The 21,684-nt window shown below is 45.4% G+C and overlaps 1 protein-coding gene across 5 annotated transcripts in view; it reads left to right on the top strand.

Annotated features, from left to right (window-relative positions):
* GTF2IRD1 (GTF2I repeat domain containing 1) overlaps positions 1-21,684 on the top strand; it is a 220,665-nt gene that overhangs the window by 57,502 nt on the left and 141,479 nt on the right. For all 5 annotated transcript variants that reach the window (XM_072640170.1, XM_072640171.1, XM_072640169.1 and 2 more), the window contains exon 2: positions 20,244-20,372. In XM_072640170.1, coding sequence (XP_072496271.1) covers positions 20,250-20,372 — 123 coding nt within the window. In that variant the 5' untranslated portion in view covers positions 20,244-20,249. The remainder of the gene's footprint in view (positions 1-20,243; positions 20,373-21,684) is intronic.

Raw genomic sequence — 21,684 nt, 5'->3', positions numbered from 1 at the left:
AAGGGATTACAGGCAGGAAAGGCTGGAAGGAGCAGGGAAAGTTATCAAGAGGTTAATGCAGTTATCCTGGTGAGAAGCAAAGACGGCCTGGAAAATCAATAAGCATTCATTTATTAAGTGCCTACTGTATACCAGGTACTGGAGATACAAAGATGAAAATAAAAGAGCCTCTGTCTTCAGCAGCTAAGAGCTATTGATACAGAAAGAGGCAAAAGACTGTCCCTGCCCTTAAGGACCTTACAGTCTAACAGGAGAGTCAGCATGAAAACGCATACATGCAAAGCAAGCAATGTATAGGATAAATACTGGAGAAAAGAATCCTAACTGGGACAGTACCAGGTCCACATTTAAATAAATACCAGGTGATTTGGGGAGAGGGTGGAACTAGCAGCTGGGGAGATAAGGGATGTCCTAGTGTCTGAGCAGAGCTCTGGAGGACGCTAGGGAGGCACGGAACAGAAGGGAGTCCCATCTCAGCCTGGGGAACTGCTAGTGATGATATATAGAGATAGAAGAAGGAGCATCAAGTATGAGAAGCAGCCAAAAGCCTATCTGACTGGACATGTGGAGTGTGTGAAGGACAGTCACATACAGTGAGCCCAGAAAGGGGTATTGGCAAGGGCTGACTAAGCCACATAAGGAAGGTGGTATTAGATCCCAGAGGCAACAGGGAGCCATTGATGTTTAGCGTACAGGGAAGGGGCATAGTCAGACCTGGGCTTTAGGAAAGTCCCTTTGATAGCCTTGTCAAGGATAGATTGGAACGAGGAGAGACAAGAAGCAAGGACCCTAATTATTGTAATAGACCATTTATATGAAAGGTGATGAGGGGCTTACAGGGCAGTATCCGGATGAGATGGGGCAGATATAAAACATGTAGTGGGTCAAACGGACAAGATTTGACACCTAATTGTATAGGGAGAGTGGTGCTGTGGGCAGTCAGAGTTGAGGATGACTCTGAGGTTGTGAATCTGGATGACTGACTAGAGGGTTGGGGGATGGGGGAGGATAACCTGGTCTGGTGAGGGTAAATTCAGAAGGGCTAGGCTGGGCTTGGAGATAAAGATTTCAGTTTTGGACAAGCTGAATTTAAGATACACACCGTCCAGTTTGATAGGCAATGGGTAATGTGGCTCTGGATCTCAGTAGATCATATAGACTTGGGAGTCATCTGTGTAGAGGTGATTATTTAACCCAAAGAGGCTAAGGAAATCTCCGAGAAAGTGGAACCAGGCAAGGAACAGTGATTAGATGTAGAGAGAAGAAGGCCCCAGACACAGCCTTGGGATACACCTACTCTTAGATGCAGCCAAGGAGATGGAGAGGAAGTGGTCAGAGAGGTAGGAGTAAAACCAAGATGGTGCCACATCGCAAAAATCCAGAGAAAAGAAGAGGTCAGATCCATTGGGTAAGACATGCTGCAGGGGGGCAAGGAGCAGGAGGACTTGGCAATTAAAGAGTTTATTGGTAACTTCAGAAAGAGCGGAAGTTGGGAGCTGAACTCCAAAGGCTGGGAAGTAAAAGAAAGGGAACATGGAGACAGGGAGAGCAGAGAGCTTCTTCTTGGAGTTTGACAGTGACAGTAACAATGAGAAGAACCAGGATTTATATAGTGCTTTGAGGTTTGCCACAATCCTGGGAGGTAGGTGACATTATTGTCCCCATTTTACAGATGGAAAAACTAAGGTTTGCTGTTCAGTCATTTTTCAGTCGTGTTTGACTTTTTGTGACCCCATTTGGGGTTTTCTTGGCAAAGATAGTGGAGTGCTTTGCCATTTCCTTCTCTCATTGTACAGATGTGGAAACTGAGGCAAACAAGGTTAAGTGACATGTCCAGTGTCATCCAGCTTATGTCTGAAGCAGGATGTGAATTTAGGTCTTCTACATTTCCAGTTTCCCCAGAGAGTAATGATGGAGGATTGTCTGGTCTTTGACCTTGGGCTGAGTTACTGAGGTGAGGGATCCGTTGCAGGAGGCTCTTCTCCTTCAGAGGCCCGGGTCTGCCTGATCTCTTCTGGGTGTGCCAGCTCTTCAGGCTGAGCCCCTGTAGCCCTCTTCCCAGGATCAGGGTGTTCGCACCTGTACTCTCCTCCACAGATGGCTTCCAGGTGAGGGGAGATGGAGTCTTGCTGTCTCTCTCTTGCTAAGTGAATTAGGAACCTTGAGAGGAAGGAGCCAGAGGCTTCGCCTGGGCAGGAGCCTGCAGAGGGCCAGGGGAGTGAGAGAGCTCCATCTGGAGCCTTCCTGCTTGGCCCTAATTCGATTTTGGCCAGGGCAGCTGGATGACCATAGAAGCTCCGACTCCTTTCCGGGAATGGCCTGGGGGCGGGGGGGGGGGGGGGGGGGGGAAGGGTGAGTGAATTAAAAACTTGAGCAGAGTAGAGGAGCTGGGGAGGGGAAGTCTCCCAACATTCTCCTTAGATGCCAACAGAGGCTGAGGGAAAGCCCACTTTGGTCTGTCTGTGCCTCAGAGGTCCTCGAAAGGACCCTTATACAATTACTGTCCGAATTCATTTGCTCCTTGGCCTGGCATTCAATACCCACCATAATCCACCCCAAACTTATCCATCCAACTTTACCATCTCCTATTACATAAACTCTCTGTTGTGGTCAGGTCTGGGCAGTGCCTTTGCTCATGCTAATCCCACACCCAGGGGGACATTGCCATTCCTTGTCTTTATGAATGAATGAGAAAACATTTATTGAAGACTTTCTTGGAGATACCACCTCTAGGGTCAGAGTGGCTGGCCTAGGAGATCATGGGCATCTATCTACAGGGCAACCCTTCCCAGGGACAATGGCAGGAGTGATTTGATTGCCTTTACCAGAGAAGGAGATGAAAAGAGGAAGAAGATGGAGCTGGGAGGGGACATGCGTGGCATGTTTTCAGGCTGAATTTCCTAGTGGATGGCTAGGTGAGATGTGAAGAATGATCTGGCATGGGTTAGGTGAGTTTGCATTCATCTACCCCTCAGGACTACTTCTTCAACACCAGGCAGGAAGTTAAAAGCTGAACAGAATAAGTTCCCAAAGAGAGAAGACAAGGTCTGTGGAGATCCCATCCAGAAGGTGACTTTATCTGATAGTACTCATCCTTCAAGACCCAAGTCAATTCTGCCTCTTCTGGGAAGCTTTCCCTAATTATGTTAAATCACAGTGATCTCCCTCCCCCCAAGCTCCTACAGTAGACCACCCACATGGTTTATGTCCTGTCTTCCCAACTAGATTATAAGCAGTTTGAGGACACAAGCCTTATGCTTCTTGGTCTTCCCCAAAGGAGCCTCCATATTTCCATCTCATTCAGTCTGAGGGTGGTACTGAGGGTGGGGACCCTGGCCTCTGCTCCCACATACGCTACTGGTCCATTAGGTGGTTTTGGCCAATTCGTTGCCCTTCTCTGGGACTCAATTTGTTCATTTATAAAACGAAAGATTTTTTTAAAAGAGAGAATTGCATCTATGTAGAGAGTTAGTATACTAGGTCAGCCAAAAATGAAAAGAAAAAAGGACCTCAGGCTCTGTCAAGAGGCATAGCGCTCAAGACCAAAAGGGTGACAGGCCCACAGGCCTCAGCCTGTTTGGCTCCATCGAGATGAGGAAATTGAGGCCTAGGGTGGTGAGGTGATCTGTCTGACATTCTAAAGCTAGAGTCAGAACTGGGATTTGGACTCAACTCTTTTCAAATCCAAACCCATTGCTCTTTATACCACAGCATTGGACCCCATGGATGAGCTGAGAGGTCCCTTCCAGATCCGAGCTTACGTAGATTTAGTTAGGGAAGAAATGTCTCCTCTTTGAGTTTGTATGGTAGATTACAGCTCCTGAAATAAGTCCACGACAATGCAGAGATGATCAAAAACCATGTTATGCTTAAGTGCAGGTTCAGGAGGCAGAAAAATAATCCTGAACAAAATTAGGATTTGAAAGAGGCTTTTTATAGTTGTAAGTATGTCCGAGTGACAGAGAAATAAATTCTTTTCTATATTACAATCTCATACATTCTTTTAGACTATAAAGTTTTTTTTTTAAAGAAAAAGTTAGATTTATAATCTCCTGCTTCCTTCAATGTCATAAAAGTTTAACAAATTTAGTTAAGCAGGGTCATAATCTCATACATCCCCTAAGGAAACAAGCCTAGTTAAACAGACTCCATAAGTAAACTAAGGCAGGTTACAGATTAAACTACGCTTTGACAGTTCACAATGGGCTGATTGAGAAGGAAGATTTACATGCTTACTGAGTAGAATCTCTTCCTCAAATAAGGTGAGTCAAATTACTTCAGAAAGCCTTGACTCGCCTTCCTTTTTTTGGCTTCTTATCTGAGGAATGTTTGAGGCTGTAAGTAAATTTCCACATCCTGTGGGACAAGTTTTATCTTTCTATCTAGGAGAAATGATCCTGACTTCCCCCTATAATAAAAATCGATAAAAGGGAAAAAAAAGATGAAAAATGATTATCACAAATTTGAGAGAAAGAAAAAAAAGAAAAAGAGAAAGGAAAGAAGGAAGAAAGAAAAATGAAAAATTAAGTAGAGAAAGAGAAAAGGGGAAAGAAAGGAGAAAAGAAAGGAGAAGGAAGGAAGAAAAAAGAGGAGAGAAAGAGAAGGGAAGGAAGAAAGAAAAAGAGACGAAGGAGAGAAAAACAAAAGAAAGAAGGGAAGGAAGGAAAGACAGAACAAAGTGACCAGTGAGTGGCAAAGAGCAGGAGAAGACAGTGTGGACTGCTGTGGTCAGGAAAGGCTTGGGTGGAGGTGATAAGCTATGGCCAGGAGCCTTTGGCCTCCGTGTGGTTTGGATTGGAGAACAACCAGTCAGCTGGAGACAGACTCTATCTAGAGCCTTGGTCTGGGTGAGAGGGGTTGGGGGTTCAGGGCTCTCATTCTCAGCATCATCCTTGACCCCCCACTCACCTCATCTCTCCTATCTACCCCCTCTCTCCACTTCCTCAATCACTACCCTCACACAGGCCCCCATCACCTCTCATTCAGACTCCTGCTGTAGCCTCCCACCTCTTCCCTACTCCAGCCTGTCCTCCACTCAGCTGCCAATGACTGTTCTCAAGCGTGACCTGCCTGTGTCTCTGCCTCCCATGAGCCTTTTTTCCAGAATCACGTTGTCATTTAAAGACCCCTCCCAACCTTTCCAGTCTCCTTACTCTTTACTCACCTCTACACAGTCTGCAAGCTGCACGCACCCATTTTATTACTGTTACCCAGCAATTAGCCTGGCACCTGGCCCGTCATATACAGTTAATAAATGCGTGTTCATTGGCTGACTGACCTAGAGGATGAGCACACAATGGGGTTGAAGGGCTTCAGGAAGGAGCAACTCCCTGGAGAGAGTGCCCTGCCACCTTAGACTGCCCCTTGTTAAGCAATGGAGTCCTCCATAATAATTCTTGTGTAGCTAGGGGCTTAGACTTTACATAATCTGGCTCTCCCAACACACCCAGGAGGCGAGCTCCTTGAGGGTGGGGACTGTCTTTTCTACCATTCTATATCTCCATGCTTAGCATGATGCCTGGCACATAGTAGGCATTTAATAAATGTTGATTGATTGATATTGATTATCCGTTATTGAGGTGATGTAAAGGTCCTTTTTATAGAGAAGGGGAAACCGAGATTCCAAAGACAGGAGAGTAATCTGGTGTTACTGCTTCACTTCTGGGGCTAAGGCAGGGTCTTACGTCAAATACGTCCAAAGTAAACAGTCATTTCTGAAGGACGTCCTGATGATGGAGGGAATGAAGAAAGGCCTCCTAAGGAAGCCAGCGCTTTGAGCAGAGCTTTAGAGGAAGCCAAGGGATGGCATTCCAGGCATGGGAACGGCTCTGCAAAGCCCCAGAGATCAGAGATGGCATATCCAGGATGAGGCCCAGTTAAGGCCAGCCTGTTCCAGGAGGGGCAGGAGGGGACAGGTTGGAGCCTAGCTGTGAGATGGAAGACAGCTTGTGTTTGGTCCTAGAGGTTCTAGGACATCCCTCAGCTTTGTGGATCAAAGCTGTGGTTAGGCCTGCTCTTTGGGGAGATGCGATCATCTGGACCAGCCCCCCCCTTTTATAGGTGAGGAACCAATGCCCAGAAAGTACTACCAGACATCACCTGTCAGCTGGATTCAAACCTAGGGCATCTCTCTCCAAATCCATGGCTCTCTCTATTGTATGACACTTTGGGTATGGCTAGGGGAAGACCCCCACCCCACCCATCTCCCTGAATCACTGTGATGCCAACTTGTCTCTGAGGAGGGTGGGCACATTTGCAACCTGCATGTCCTCCCTCCACTCTTCCCTCACCTCCCATGACCAATCTGTTGTGACAACTTGTCTTTTCTCCCTTAAGACACTTGGGGCATACCTCCCCTTGTCCTTATTCTCCTAAGCCAGTGCAGGCCCTCATCTCTTCCTCCTTAATGACCTCTCTGCTCTGGGCCCTGCATTGTGCCTTCAGCTGCTGCCTCCACCCAGGGCTAGGCACACCTTGTCCCAGGCAGCACTCCCCTCCAGCAGGGGAGAGGGATGGGAATGGGCTCCCAGTCCTCCATGCCCTCTCTGATCTCAGAGCCCCTCCCTGCTGGCCCCTGATTGAGGTCTGGCCATTGGGGTTCGGGGTCTGTTCCTTGGTAGCCTGGTCCTGTGCCTTTTTCTTTCCTGTTCTAATCTTGCTTCATTAGATAGGAGCCTGCTTCTTTTTCTGCCTTGCAGCTCAAAACTGTGATATACACAGCCCTTTCTTATTTCCTACTTTGTTGGTCTAGAAAAGATGGCCACCCCACCCCACCCCATGCCCTCAAGAGTCTTCTCTGGAGCCACCCCCTAGACCTCAGCCCTACATCCTTCAGCCCTACAACCTGGGGCCCTGCAGACAGATGACCCAGGGAAGGAGATGCTAGGAGCTGTGTGGGCCTGGCTGGGGTAAAGGTGCCCAACTGTGGGGGTGGACAGCCACCGAGGACCACTGTGCTCCTGCCTAGTACTGAATGAGTGAATGAATGAATGAATGAATGAATGAATGGGTATTTATTGAGTACTTAACTAGGTATTAGGCTAGGCTAAGTTTTCCTGCCCAGTGGTGAATGAATGAATGAATGAATGGGCATTTATTAAGTATTTACTAGATATCATACTAAGAATATATACATTCTACATATGTACACAAATATAAAAAGAGAACCAGATCCTACCCTCAAGGAGCTTACCTTTAAATAGGGGAAACTACCACATATACAGGGAATGGTTGCTGAGAGGTGGAGTGCTGGTCCGAAGGGTCAGAGAGATGGTGAGTTGAGGTGTGGGAATCATTGGTGATAAAGAGACAAACCCAGGGAGAATTAAGCCGCAGGATGAAAGAATGCTGTATTTAGGGTTGGAAATGACCTTTGAAGTAACATAGTCCAGTACAGATGAGAAAACTGAGGCCCAGAGAGAAATGATGTGCCCAAGGTTCTGGGGTGGCGTTAGGGGTGGGGGCAGTTAGGATTCAGACTTGGGCCTTCTAACTTCATGGAGACCAGATAAGCTCCAGAGAGCGAGGGCTGTGGCTCCTGCATTTTCTGTCTTGAGAGCACTATTGAATGCAGAACCATTTAGCATGTGAATCTGCCAGGATCCTCCTAACAATTTCAGGCATTCAGGTGCTGCTTGGAAATCATCCACTATGCTGCCATGGCCAGCCTCTCATTTTATCCTCGGCAGACCCCTGTAAGGGAAAGAAGGCAGGCACACCATCCACGTCGGACAGATGGAAACATTATCTTGAGATCGCAAAATGGGAATTGGAAGAGTCACTTGGTGTGATCCATATCATAACCCAATCAATTAAAAAGCATTTATTAAGTGCCAGTGTGTTCCAAACATTATCCTGAGAGCTAGGTATACGGAGACAAAAATGAAACGGTCCCTGCTCCCCCTTCCCCAGGAACTTGTCTGTCATTGCTGGTTTCGTTCTGGAAGGACCAAGGCTCATCACGAGGGTGATGTCTTGATGTGTTCTTGAACTGGAGATAAGTGGGGCCGTGCTCCCCAAAGAGCTAATGGAGGAGACAGCACATCCATACAAAATCAGTGTGATGAGAATAAATACAAAGTAATTAAATACACGGTAGTTAGGGAGAGGGGCACTAGAAATTGAGGGGGATGGGAGAAGTTTTGTGGAGAAGGTACCACTTGGGTACGTCTTGAAGGAAGAGCTTGATCCTACAATATCCTTAACAAAAGGTCACGTAGTCATTGGTACAAGACCTGAAGAGCAGGGAAGCCACTCCATTTCCATCCAGCATCCATTGTTAGGAAGCTTTTCCTTCTCATTTGAGCCAGGATTTGTCTCTTGGCAGCTTTCACCCATGGCTCCTAGTTCTCACTGCGACCAGGCAGAGCAGATTGAATCCCTATTTCACATTCCAGGTCTTTGGCTACTTCCTCCACCTCTCATCTCTCCCCAAGCTTTCCTTTCTCCAGATGATAAACATGCCCATTCCACTTTCGGATGTTTCCAGGCATTAGGAAGTTTGTTTTGATAACAAGTCTAAATTTGTTTGCTTGTAACATCTACCTACTTGTTCCTGTTTATGTTCTCTGAGACCAAGCCGAACAAGGGTTAGATTGGTTTCTGCTAGCTATGATCCCAAGTCTAATCAATCTGTGGTCCACAAAAGGCATGAAATAAGCTAGTGGCAGAGAAGACTTGAACACAGTTAGTGGTCTCTCTTCATCTTTGGATGGATAGATAGAGCATATGTGTCAGGCACCGTGCTAAGTTCTGGGGATATAAATGCTAGAAAACAAGATGGTGCCAGTGGTCTAGGAAATTACATTCTCCTGAGGCCTGGAAAGCAGCGGAGAGTGCAGTATAAGGAGGGAGTGAAGCAAGCTGGGAGTAAAGCGAGTTTGTCTGGGGCAAACTGAGAAGTAATGATCCTTGCCAGGGATGCACCAGTCAAAAGAGCAGGCCATTGAGTGGAAGCAGCTCAAGGTGGGCAAGTCTGTAGGTGAGGAGATAGAGAAGTCTGGAGAGGGTTGAGCTCCTTTTCTATATCTCTCTTTTCTGGAGCTAGGATTTTAATGATGTGGGGGACTCCTGGTGTGAAAAGTTCCCTTCACCAATGGAGATGAGGAACTCATCTGGAACTTGTCATCCTAGAATTGCCTGGAGGGCACTGACATGGCCGGTGATTTGTTTCGTGTCCCACATCTAGATCTGGCATGTGTCAGAGTCAGGACTTGAAAACAGGTTGCCTGACTTACAGACCTGCTTTCTTCATCCTTTTAGAAGTCAGCCAGATACCCTAAGCCTAAGTTGCTGAAAGAGCAAAGTCATCTGGGTAACACTTTCAATGCCCATTGCCCTCAAACCCCCCCCTCCATGGTGATATTTTAACCTTGAAAGCTATTCCACCACAAAACGCATGGCATTTACAGACACATGCAGAGAGATGCAAATTATATGCAAATGCAGTGGGTCTTGCAGACCCCTGCTGCTACCTGAATGCCCTGTTTAGGAAATCCTGCCCTCCTGGAGAATGTGCCAGGCAGCTTGTCTACTGGGTTAGAGAGAAGAGGGGAGCCCTTGGACACACTTCCAGTCAATGCCCGAACCCCCATGGCAGCAAGGGGTGACCGGAAAAGAACACATTAATGATAGAGAGACAGGGGAGCAGAGTTAGTGCCAATCAAAATTAATTTAGTGATGTGTTTTAGTGGGGTCATCATCCATCAGTCAAAGGCAGTGACATTGCGATGCTTAGCTTCCTGTTCCCCCTCGCCATCTCTCTTGTTGGCCCCCAGTCTTATAGGACGGTACCAAGACAGGCAGCTGCCCACTGACAAAGCGAGGCCCAAGGGAGAATAAAGGTCATGCGTGGAGTGTGGGGAGGGGATTTAAAAAGACACTGAACTGGGATCATTCATTCAATAGCAGGGAGATCTGTGCCTATAGATGTTAATGAGGGATAAGATAAAAAGGATAGAAAATTGCGGCCTTCGTCTGATAGGCTGATGTAATTGCTATCTTCAGGGACTTACTAGCCTGAGAGTGAGATACAGTCCCTGCCCTTGAGGAACTCTTGGCCTGATCGGGGACACATAGCCCCGGCCCCCTAGATCTTACTGCCTGAGAAGAAGACATGAGGCCCAAATGAGAAGGACAAAAGACACACCTGAAACCATTAGACAGAGCAGGAGCTCTGTGGGTGCCCTAAGCTGCTGATGGGAATGAGGGTGTATTCTGTGGTCAGGCATTTTAAGCAGCTAGTCAGCGTGGTGGACAGAGCGCTGGACTCAGTGTCCAAATCCTACCTCTGACACCTAGTAGCTGGGTGACCTTGGGCAAGTCACTTAACCTCTGTTTGCTTCAGTTTCCTCATCTGTAAAATGAAGGTAATAATAGCACCTACCTCCCAGAGTTGTTCTGAGGATTGAGATAACTAATGTAAATTATTTTGTAAACCTTAAAGCCCTGCATACTTGTTAACCATTGCCACTACAATTTATTATTTATTACTAATACGAAGCACTTCGTATCACTGGACCTCAGTTTCCTCATCTATAAAATGGGGATGAAAATCTACCCTACCTAGCCATGAAGCTCAAATGAGATTCATGTTAGAGCATATATACATACATACATATATCGATATCTATATATAGTCCCACATAAGTGTAAGAAAACCATAATAGTTGAGGGTTACGTGTATAGGACAATCAGTATCCAGAAGGATAATATCCAACATTAGCCCAAGGGTTTGGCTAATGTACAATGGAAACCAAAACACCATGTGCTGTGATCCTGCCTTCCATTTTTCTGATAGTCACAAAATTATAGATCATTATAGCACTAGAAGAGACTTTCATCTAATTCAAACCTTTATTTTTACACATGAGACCGAGGCTCAGAGAGGTAAAGGCACTTTCTCGAGGTCATACAGGTATTATTGTTATTAAGGTATTAAACTGGGATTTGATCCCAGGTCTCTGTCTCAAAAACTCTTGGTTCTTCTACTGTATCAAACTGCCTCCAATAAGAACATGGAATGGATGCAAACAGTTTTAATCACTTCTCATTGCTTTCATTTTTCCTGATTTTTCCTCTTCTACTCTTATTTGATTAAAAAATTTTTTTCCTCTTTTTAAAAAAACCTCTTAGTATGGCACTCCTAGGAATTCTTTTTGAACTTTTTTCAAGTCTTCATTTTTCTTTGAGGCTTTACTTGTAGATGTTCTCCAAGCATTGTTCACTTCTGAGCTTGTGTTTTGAGCTTCCTCATCTCCTTGGAAGCTTTTTATTATTAATTTGGGATTTTTTGTTCATTTTCCAGACTATATCTTGATTTTGGACTTTATGTTAAGAGTTGGGCTCTGCTCACCTTTGAGGAGAATGGCTAGCCTAAACTTCTGTCGCTGGATCTGGGGGACAACCTGTAGGTTTTCATTGCTTCCAAGATGGTGTGTTCTGGGAGTGTTCTGGTCATTCTCCTCATGGTCTTTGCTGTGGTCCTTACTCATGTAGAACCCCTGCTCCTTTGACCATAGATGGTAACCTCTTCTCTCTGCCCTGGAACTGGGTAATGAGCAAAGGAGTTGTGAAATGCCAGCACAGGGATCCTGTGTAATACTTTTGTAACTAGGCATTTAGTCCCCTTTACCATCTGCCAACCCCTGCCTCACTGTCCACAAGCAGACCTATTTCATTTCTCCTAAGTTCTCAACATGCTTAATTCCCTCCACCATCTCGACCACCCCACTTAATTACTTTTCAAAATAAGACCCCAGACTAAAAAATAGGTATAAAAACAGAAAATTGGTTCATGACCTTTGAATGGATGCAAAAGGGGTTTGGTATTCTTAAGAGATATTTCTGTATTCCTGTGGCAGCCTAAAGGGGATAGTGTGGACATCTAAAATCCCTTCCATTTCTGAAAGTCTTTGTAGAACCAGCTATGATGTACTAAGAAAAAATGCTGCATTAAGAGTAAAGAGCTTTGGATTCAAATCTTGACCCTTATGCTAACTGGAAACTCACTAGCATGTAGTGGGGAGGCACTGTTTCATTTCTCTATTTGTATCCCCAATATCTGTGTTCATCCTTCGTTGCCGAAGAAGACCATGCCATCAGAGAAATAATGACATGACTTGCACTTGACTTTGTTTTTGAGTGAAGGAGGGCTGTGCAGGTCACCAGCCTCACTTCTCCTCCAGAGCCATCTGAATCCAATGACCAGATATTCATCAGGATGACTGGAGATGACCCAGGATGAGGCAATTGGAGTTAAGTGACTTGCCCAAGGTCACACAGCTAATGAGTGTCAAGTGTCTGAGGTGAGATTTGAACTCAGGTCCTCCTGACTGCTGCACTGGTGGTCTATCCACTGCACCACCTAGCTGCCAGATTATATCCCCAGTACCTAACACATGGTGATTAATTAACAATTAGTTGTGAACTGATTAATACCCGCTTCATTTTCATTATTTGGGAAAATAATAGAACTGGAAAAGAGCCAAGCTCTGGAGTCAGAACACTCTCTGTGTGATCTTGGGCATGTTTAATTCCGTTGGCCTCCCTTTCTTCATCTGTAAAATGGGGGATTTGGGCTGGTTGGCTTCTGACGCTTTTCCCAGTGCCTGATCTCTCATTCAATGATGCTCTGACCAGAGGTTCTCAGTTGACAACATTTCCTGCAGTCACCTCTGATTATCTGAATTCCTCTTCTCTTCTGTGGGGATGTTTCTGACAATAGAACCAGAGCTGGTCAGCCAGGATGGGAGCCCCTTGGCCCAGTCTGTTCTTTCTCTTGTCAGTTTCTTCTTCTGGCCACTGCACAGGCCCCTGCCTGTTAGCCCTTATATTCTCCACATTACCTTGGACCTGTTTCCGATTTCCAAGGCAATACTTCATCATACTTTAGATGCCTGCCTTCTCTCACCTTAATCTCATCAGTAAATGATCTCCAAATTACGATGCAGGCTGGGTAATTTCTAGGAAGGTTCCCAAGTTTGCTTAATCCTACCCAGCGTGTGTGGATTTTGGGCAGCTCCCATAGAGAGAGTGCTGACTAGGTCTTAGGGAACAGCTTATCTCTGAGGCCGATGGCTCTCTCTATATTAAAACCAATGATAGTGCCAAGTACTGCAGGGGAGAACAGTTAGAAATTTGATTACTTATGGCCCCTTTCACGCTTGTCGTCAAGGTTAATCATTTCTTCACAGAATATGAGACTTTAAAGGAACCTTAGCACTCATGGAGGAACCCCCCCCCCCAATTTATTAAATAAGGAACCTGAGACTTGGAGAGGTTATAGAATGATAAAGCTAGACCTGGGAGGGACCTCAGAAGCCACCTGATTCCATCCCCTCATTTTGCAAGTAAAGAAACTGAGTCCCAAAGAGCTGAAGTGGTCACATGAGTCGAAGTGTCCGAGCTGAGATTTGGAACCCCAGCCTTCAAGACTTGAAGGCTTGAAGCTGAGTTATCTTCACTCACCCCACCCTACCTACTCTGTAAAGATGAGAGCGTTGCCCCTTCATGATCTGTCTGCTTATTCCAGCTTTAACATTCTGTGAAGTGCTAATGCCCAGCCAAAAGATTGGAATGCAGATGCTACCTGCTTTCCATCTGACTCCTGCTCTCGCCAGCTCTCTGCAGATCAGGGAGCCAGGCCAGGGCTAATGCTAGACCTCTCTTTGGGGGAAGGAGAAAACCTAAAGAGGCCTTCCCTGCTGCTTCATCCATACCCTCTGTGGAAGGCAATGTTTAATTTTTTATTATGAATTTAATTACCGCAAGGCACAAGCATTACAAAATACAAAACCAAAAAAAAAAACCTCCCCAAAAGAGGATTATATATGAAACCCCTTCTCTATGGTTTATTTTTTAAAAGCACATTCGTTTTCACAAAGTAGTAACAAGATTGCCCTGTTCGTTTGGTTTCCATCTTGGATTTCTCTGTATGTCTATTTGTTTTATTGATAATCTTTTCTTTTTTTCTTTGCGTCTCTCTCTACCCACTACTCTCCCTTCCCCCTTGCCTCTCCAAGCCCTCCTCTGTAACTAATATAGTCAAACAAACAAAAATCAACATGTCAGACATCAAAACCCTAATTTTATAAAAGAGGAAATTGAGGGCCAGAAAGTCAAAAGGACTTTTGTGTGGTTTTTGAAGTAGCCATATGTCTGCATGGATGATGTCTGCTTTAGAGGGAGGGTCTGCATGTCTCAGTTCTAATTCAGAATTTTAAAAATTAAATATTGTTTTCCAATTAAGCCCTTTTTTCTCCACCCCCAAACATTGTAACAAATATGCATAGTTAAGTAAAACAAATTCCCACATTAACCATGTCCAAAAATGTGTCTCCTCTCTCAATCAGTGAGTGAAGCAATCGATAAACATTTATTACAAACTCACAGTGTTTGAGGCCCTGTGCTAAGCAGTGAGGCTGTGAGGCTGCCCTCAAGAAGCTAGTTTCACAGAGTCTAACGGTTAGGCTGTGGGGAGCATTCTTCCTCATTGGACCTCTACACTTGGAGTTGGTCGTTGTGTTAATCAAGCCTTCATTGTTGTAACTATAGATCGCTCCCCTGGTTCTACTCACTTCCCTCTGCATCAGTTCATACAAATCTTCCCAGGTTTCTTTGAAATTGTCCTCACCATCATTTTATGGCACAGTATAGACACACATGTATGTAGCCATGTAGATAAATAGATATCTTGTTTGTACATCACTGTTTTCCCCATTCGACTGTGAGCTCTGTGAAGGCAGGAAGTATTAGGGGCAGGATTTGAACCCACATTCCCAGACTTGAATTCTACCAGTTTGTCCTTTTCAGCCTTTGTTACACAGACTTTGCATTCTGGATGCCAGAAAGACAGCATAGCACAGTGAACACAGGGCTGCCCTAGGACTCAGGAAGGCCTTGGTGCAAAGCCTTTTGGCCTGTGTGACCTGGGCAAATCAGTTCATGAGTTAAGATCTGAATCTCAGTTTCTTCACCTGTAAAATGAACATCATAATACCTCTAGCACCTCCCTTGGATGTATGGAGAAACCATGGAACTGGGGATTATTTCATTCATTGTTATATAACACCATGTTCCTGATGTATAGTCAGCCTTTAAGAAATGCTTATTGATTGATTCAAAAGGGATCACAGAACGACTTCTTAAATCTTCAGGATTTTTATAAATGGTTAATGTCCAGTGTTCAGGAAATCCACAAGAAACCTTCCACCTTCCCCTAATCCAGCTGGTTGGCAAGACCTATCAATTCCTCACTTGGGAAATCTCTTGTATTCCTCTCCTCCACTTCCCTCCCTTTCTCTCCCCTCCCCCTCTCTCCCTTCCCCTTTTCCCCTTCCCTTCTCTCCCGGGTGGTACAGTGGATAGAGCATCAGTGCAGGAGTCACGAGGACCTGAGTTCAGATCTCACCTCAGACACTTGACACTCACTAGCTGTGTGACCTTGGGCAAGTCACTTAACCCCAATTGCCTTATCCTGGGTCATCTCCAGTCATCCTGATGAATATCTGGTCACTAGATTCAGATGGCTCTGGAGGAGAAGTGAGGCTGGTGACCTGCACAACCCTCCCTCACTCAAAACAAAGTCAAGTGCAAGTCATGTTATCATTTCTCTGATGGCGTGGTCTTCTTCGGCAACGAAGGACAAACACGTACACAAATGTCAGTGGGTATTATGGCTGTGCCTTACTGGATTATGAGCTCCAGAAAGGGCCAAGCCTCCAGCAGCCCCAGCACAGTTCTCTGCTGATTAAGAGGTGTTTTCTTATGCACATTTCTAGCTTGAGAGGAGAATACTGGATCAGGAGTCAGAAGATGTAGGAGTCAGTTTCTTCTTCTCTAAGATGAAGGAGTTGGACTAGCTAGCTCCAAGGTCCTGTCCAGCTCTCCATACTCATGTGATTCAATGAGCCTCTAATTAAGGGCTAATCAGAGTTTAAAAAGATGAAGGCCTGGAGGAGTCAGGAAAGGCAATCCTAGAGCAGGTGAGACTCAGGTGAGTCCAGAGGAAGAAGATTTGGGTAGATGGGGAGGAGATTGTTCCAAGTTAAGGGGGCAGCAGGAGCATGTATTGAGTGGGCAGGGGAGACATCAAGTTAGTCTGTTTGGTCTGGTTACTTTCTGGAGGCAGAGCTCAAAAAATGTAGAATTGAGTGGGTTTGAGTAGTGGGAGAAGATGCTGAATGGCTTAGAAGAAGCCATTTAAGGGAATTTGTAGGAGTGAACTCTGTTCATAGGAAGACCCTGTTTCTCTGAGATACTCTTTTCATGATTTTGTGCGTGTGCATGTGTTCATTAAAGATGTGTTTAAACCTGTGTCTACACTGGCACTCTATCGGAGTGGGGTTTGTCTATTGTCATTCAAAATCCAAGTCTTTAAGGAGCTTAGGACCTTGGAAGGCAGAGAGTTCCCCATCTCTTGACAGTGAGTTCTCTGTTGCTGGCATTTGTTGAAAGATTCCGAATTCACATTGAACAAGATATCATCTTTGCACCTCAGTTTCTTCATCTGCAAAATGAGAGGGTTGGCCAAGGTCTCATGGCTGGGAGAGCCATTCTGTGCTTGAATTCTTCCTCAATAAGAGGAGATTCATTTTGTGTTGAAGTTGGACTAGGCATTGCCTAGTTGTAGGCATCAGAATCCTGCTGGAGACCAGACTTTGTTTGAGGGAACAAAGGTCATGGAGGCTGACCCAAGGGCATGGAGACCAGATAGCCCGATTTTCCTTGGGAGCCTAGCGATCCTGTGAGCAGACCCACAGGGCCTACATAGGGGAGACCTGACTGGCTCTGGCCCAAGGGGAGGAGATTGTCCTCTGGGGCCATCCCCAATGCCTTTACTGCTGACCTTCCACTTCCTGCAAGCACATGGACTCCATTCCTGGGATGACGTGTCTCCGCTTGCTGGCCACGTGCTGGTCTCTGCTTCTCAGCCACAATTGGTAGCTGTTTCTGATGCTGTTTGTTTCTATCTCCACCTTTCCCTTTTTCTACCAAATTATCAGCACTTACTAAATGTTGGTAGAATTTAACTGGTTTCAGTCCTTTTCTGTTGATATCTGTTCATGCATCTGTTTCCCAGCCTGTTTCTGTTCATCTGTCATGGTCTTTCTGTCTCTTTTAGCCTCTTATAAGACAGATTGTCAGTGCTACAAAGCACCTTAAAAACAAGCGAGTATAGCTTTAAAGATGGAAGGCACTTCAGAGACCATCTAGTCTAACTCCAAAAATGAACTGACTTGCCCTGGGGGATAATAATTGGCAGAGCTGAGATTCAAACTCAGGCAGGTCCTCTGCCTCCAAATCCAGTATCCTTTCTTTAATTACACATTTCAACCCTTTTCATTGTATAGATGAAAAGACTGAGATCCAGGAAGGACCTTATAAATTTAAAACTGGAAGGGAGCTTAGATGCCATCTGATTTTGACCCTTTGTTTTACTGATCAGGAGATGGAGACCTCAGAGGTTAAGTGGCTGGTTTTCAAGGTCCTAAACAGGCCTCCTGAATCCTTGGCAGGATCTTACTATTAAATAAATTCTGGTTCTTGTGGAATCACAATTCTTAGAGCTGGCTTAGAGATGACTTCAGAGGTCATCTATCAGTCAGTAAGCATTTATTTTTAAAAAAATTAATTTATTTTTGACATTCAGTTTTTTAAAAATCTGAGCTTTAAATATTCTCCTGCCTTGCTCCCTTCCCCCATCTATGGAGGCAACAAATATGATATGATTTGTACATGTGCAGTCACACAAAACATGACCATATTAACCATGTTTAGCAAGCACTTATTAAGTCCCTTCTGTATACCAGGCACAGGGCTAAGCACTGAGTATACAAAGAAAGACGAAGGACAGTTTTACTCTGTTATGAGAGACTTCTCACAGGTTGAGCCCTCTGGACAAGTGGCTTACTGGCCGGCCAGCTCTAGGCCAGAACGCAAGATGAGAGAATGAGATCAATAGCTTGCAAGGAGGAGAGGATTCCCAGATGGCCCCATGTCCTTTGGGCTGATCCCTGCTCACACCGTGTTCTCCACCCAGAGCTATGGTCCCGCATCCATTACCCATTCATAACCTTTTACCCCATTCACAAAATGAGCAGGATCATCGAGGGCCCTCTGCACCTGAGTGCCTATTGGGTTTAAAGACCGAGACCTCTGTGAGATAATGTGAGATAAGGAAGGTGAAGCCCTTCACTGGCCCGGATCTACATCACTCTACTTCTCCTCCCATACTCTGTGGTCAGGGCAACCTGGCCTTCTGTCTGGTCTCCCAGCTTGCTGACTTTTTACTGGCTGTCCCTCATGGCTAGAATGCTGTCCCATCACGCTTCTGCTGCTTACCTTCTCTGATCTTTGAAATTAGCTCAGCTGCCACCATCTGCAGGCAGCCTTTCCCAGTCCCCTCTGAAAATCTCTCTCTCTCTCTCCCTCTCTCCGTGTGTGTGTATGTGTGTGTGTGTGTAAAATCCTAGCTGTATGACCCTGGGCAAGTCACTTCACTCTATTTGCCTCAGTTTCCTCATCTCTCAAATGAGATGGAGAAGAAAATGACAAACTTTTCCAGTATCATTACCCACAGCGGGTCACAAAGAGACAGACATGACTGAAATGACTGAACAACAACTCTGTATGTCTTCTATATACCTTGTTACTTCCTCTCATTAGAAGTCCCTTGAGATCAAGGCCTGTGTCTTTGAATCCCTGCCACTTAGCCCAGTGCTTGGCACACAGTAAGCATTTAATAAATGTTTGTCGATTGATTGATGGAAAGTACAACCATCCAGTTAAGGTCCACGCATAAATGCCTCCATTTGTCATTGTCATATGTCCTACTATACTAAGCTTATTACAAACTGCCTATTCTTGGTTCTCCACATATAGCAAGCCATTTCCCCTCTCCAGGCTTTTGCACTGTCTGTGACCCATACCTGGAATGCATTTCCTTTCAACTCTGCCTGGCAGAATCCCTTACTTCCTTCAAGACTCAGTTCTTCCATCTGAAGCATTCCCTGATATCTCCTCCCCACTACTACTTGCCTTCTCCCTAAAACAACCTTGTATTATCCATATATATATATAAAGATATGCCTTCTGTTGTCTCCCCAGTCAGCAGGTGTCTTTTCTATTTGTATGCCTAACACTTAGCGCAGTGCCTTGTACATAGTGAGTGTTGATGGATTGATAATTATCTTAACTTCTGTGATGGGTGAAATTTGAAATAACTTGCAATTCTGAGCATATTGATTTATTAAGCAATGCGTGTCAATTGCATAACAAATCGGGACTGGGCCTCCTCAGCTTGGCACTGGACTCCGAATTCTGGGGGAGACAGATTTTTATGCATTAAAAGAAAACAACGGCATTTAAGATTAGGTCATGTTATTTCTAACTGGAGGAAAGATTAGGGGCTTCTGAGTTGAGAGAAGGAGGGAGAATGAACAGGTGCATTTTTCTGAATTCAGAAAAAGAGGTATCCCACGTAAAGAACTGACCAGTATGGGGCCACTTTTCAGATAAAACGTATAGGTTGCCTGAGATGCACAATTGTGAGAAAACTTCTTGTACCAATCTTTGCATCTAACCGGCTTTCTGGGCAGCCTAACCTGCATCCCTAGTAAAGGGTCTCTAAGCAACAGGCCCACAGGTAGGTTCAAACAATGTCCACAATTGGAATAAAGTTTTCTAGCAAGATGGAAATGGAACTAGACCCATAACTGAATAGAGAGGGAACTGAGCTAGCCCCAGAACTGAGTCACAAGATGGAGTCAGTGTGGTTTGCCCAATTCCCACACTTCCAAATTAAGGTCTGACAGCCAGAGACAGTATTTCAGGACCTAGCACTAGATGATACCTGGAAGAAATTCTCTCACATCTAACAAAGGAGGAAGCTGAGACCCAGAGGACTGACCAGCCTAAAGTCCTGTACCAAGTGGGTGCAAAGTGGGGATTTGTCAGTTCCCCTGACAGCAAATACAGTTCGCTTGTTACCCCAATGTCTGACCAGCAAGTGGCCCCTGTACCATCTGGGTCTAATTCTCCCCACGGAACTTTCTCTCTCCCCTTTTTGCCACCACAGGGAAGCACTTGCAAGCCTTGAAACTCTAGAGAAAAGTAAGCTCTTTTTACTTTGAACTTTTGGGGGAATCAAAAGTTGTTTTTCAAAAGATGACATCCTTGTGGAGGGCTGTTTGCCAATGAGTAACCACCACCACCTCCCCCCCACTTCCCTTCCTGTGTTCCAGGTGACTATGGCCCTGATGGGGAAACACTTTGATGGCCCCGCTAGTGCCTCCGGACCGGATCGCTGGAGCACCATGTTTCCCCGAAAAGATGAGATCATCACCAGCCTTGTGTCTGCCTTAGATTCAATGGTGAGTCAAGCTATTGGGCATTGATGGGTTTTCTGGCTAGAAGAACAGCACCGTGGGGACTGGACAGCACCCTGCAGAGGTCCGCTAAGCCAGGACCAAAGAAGTCTAGCCAGGCAGGGATGGGGACAAGGGATGCTCTCTGATTCTTAAAATCTGGGAAACAAACACCAAACAACATAACTTTCCTCCCTTGGTCCTCTGATGTCCTTCCCTCCTTCTGTCTTCCCCCACCAGCCATATGACCATTCCTGCCATTTCAAATCTGGTCCTCAAAGGCAGATGAAACTAGCTAGTAACGATGACCCTATAATGTTAAATGGTGGCCATTAAACACAGTGCCTGGCACACAGGAGGTGCTTAATAAAAGCTTATTATTTGTTTGCTACATCATTTCATCCCACAGCACAGGAAACCTTGAACTGGAAGTGTCAGGGCTAGAAGGGCCTACAGGGATCGCCTCATCTCACCCCAGCATTTCATAGAAAGTCAATTAATCAGTAAACATTTATGAAGCGTCTACTATGCACCAGACACTGAGGATACAAAGAGAGGTGAAAGACAGTCCTTGCCTTCAAGAAGCTCATAATCTAATGGAAGAAAACTGGGGTCCAGAGAAGGCAAGAGACTTGCTCAAGGTCACACAGCAGATTGGTTCATGGGTTCATAAACCATGGATCTTGAAAGGCCCTTAGAGGATATCTAAGCCCAGTTATTCTTAAGATATTTCATTTTTAATTTAATTCAGGTTTGTTTTTTGTTTTTTTAATTAACAGGCATATATTTTCTCTCCCTTTTACTTCACTTCTACTGGGGAAAAGGAAAAAAGAAAAAGCCTTTATAACAAATATGCATAAATAAGCAAGAAAGATTCCTCCATTCTTCCTTATTTTATGGATGATGACACCAAGCCACAGAGATAGTGAGTGGCCCAAGGGCCCATGGAAAGGGTGTCAGAGCCAGAACTTGCCCCGGGGTCCCCTGGTTCCTTCCACTCTGCCCCACAGCCTCACAGACCAGCTCTGTCTCCCTTTGAGTCTGTAAGAAGGGTGCAGGATGGGAGTGGACATTCTGGCCCTCTGGGAGGGCCCCAATCCTCCGTCACTTTGTCCTCCCTTGGGAGGGACCCGCCTTTCCTGAGCCCCTATTGTTTAATAGCCTTGAAGAAGAGGGCAGCTGGAAGGGAGCCATCCCCCCCACCAAAACCCCATCCTGCTCTCCATTGCCTGTTCCCCTTTCCACATGCAGATTGGAGCCCTGTGAGAAGTTAGTCCTCCACCACCAAGCTTCTCGAAACCTCAGAGAACACTGATCT

Source organism: Notamacropus eugenii, chromosome 2 (assembly GCF_028372415.1).
Source record: "Notamacropus eugenii isolate mMacEug1 chromosome 2, mMacEug1.pri_v2, whole genome shotgun sequence".
Taxonomy (NCBI): Eukaryota; Metazoa; Chordata; class Mammalia; order Diprotodontia; family Macropodidae; genus Notamacropus; species Notamacropus eugenii.
Note: the sequence above shows the minus strand (reverse complement) of the source record. Positions and strands in the feature narration are given on the sequence as shown.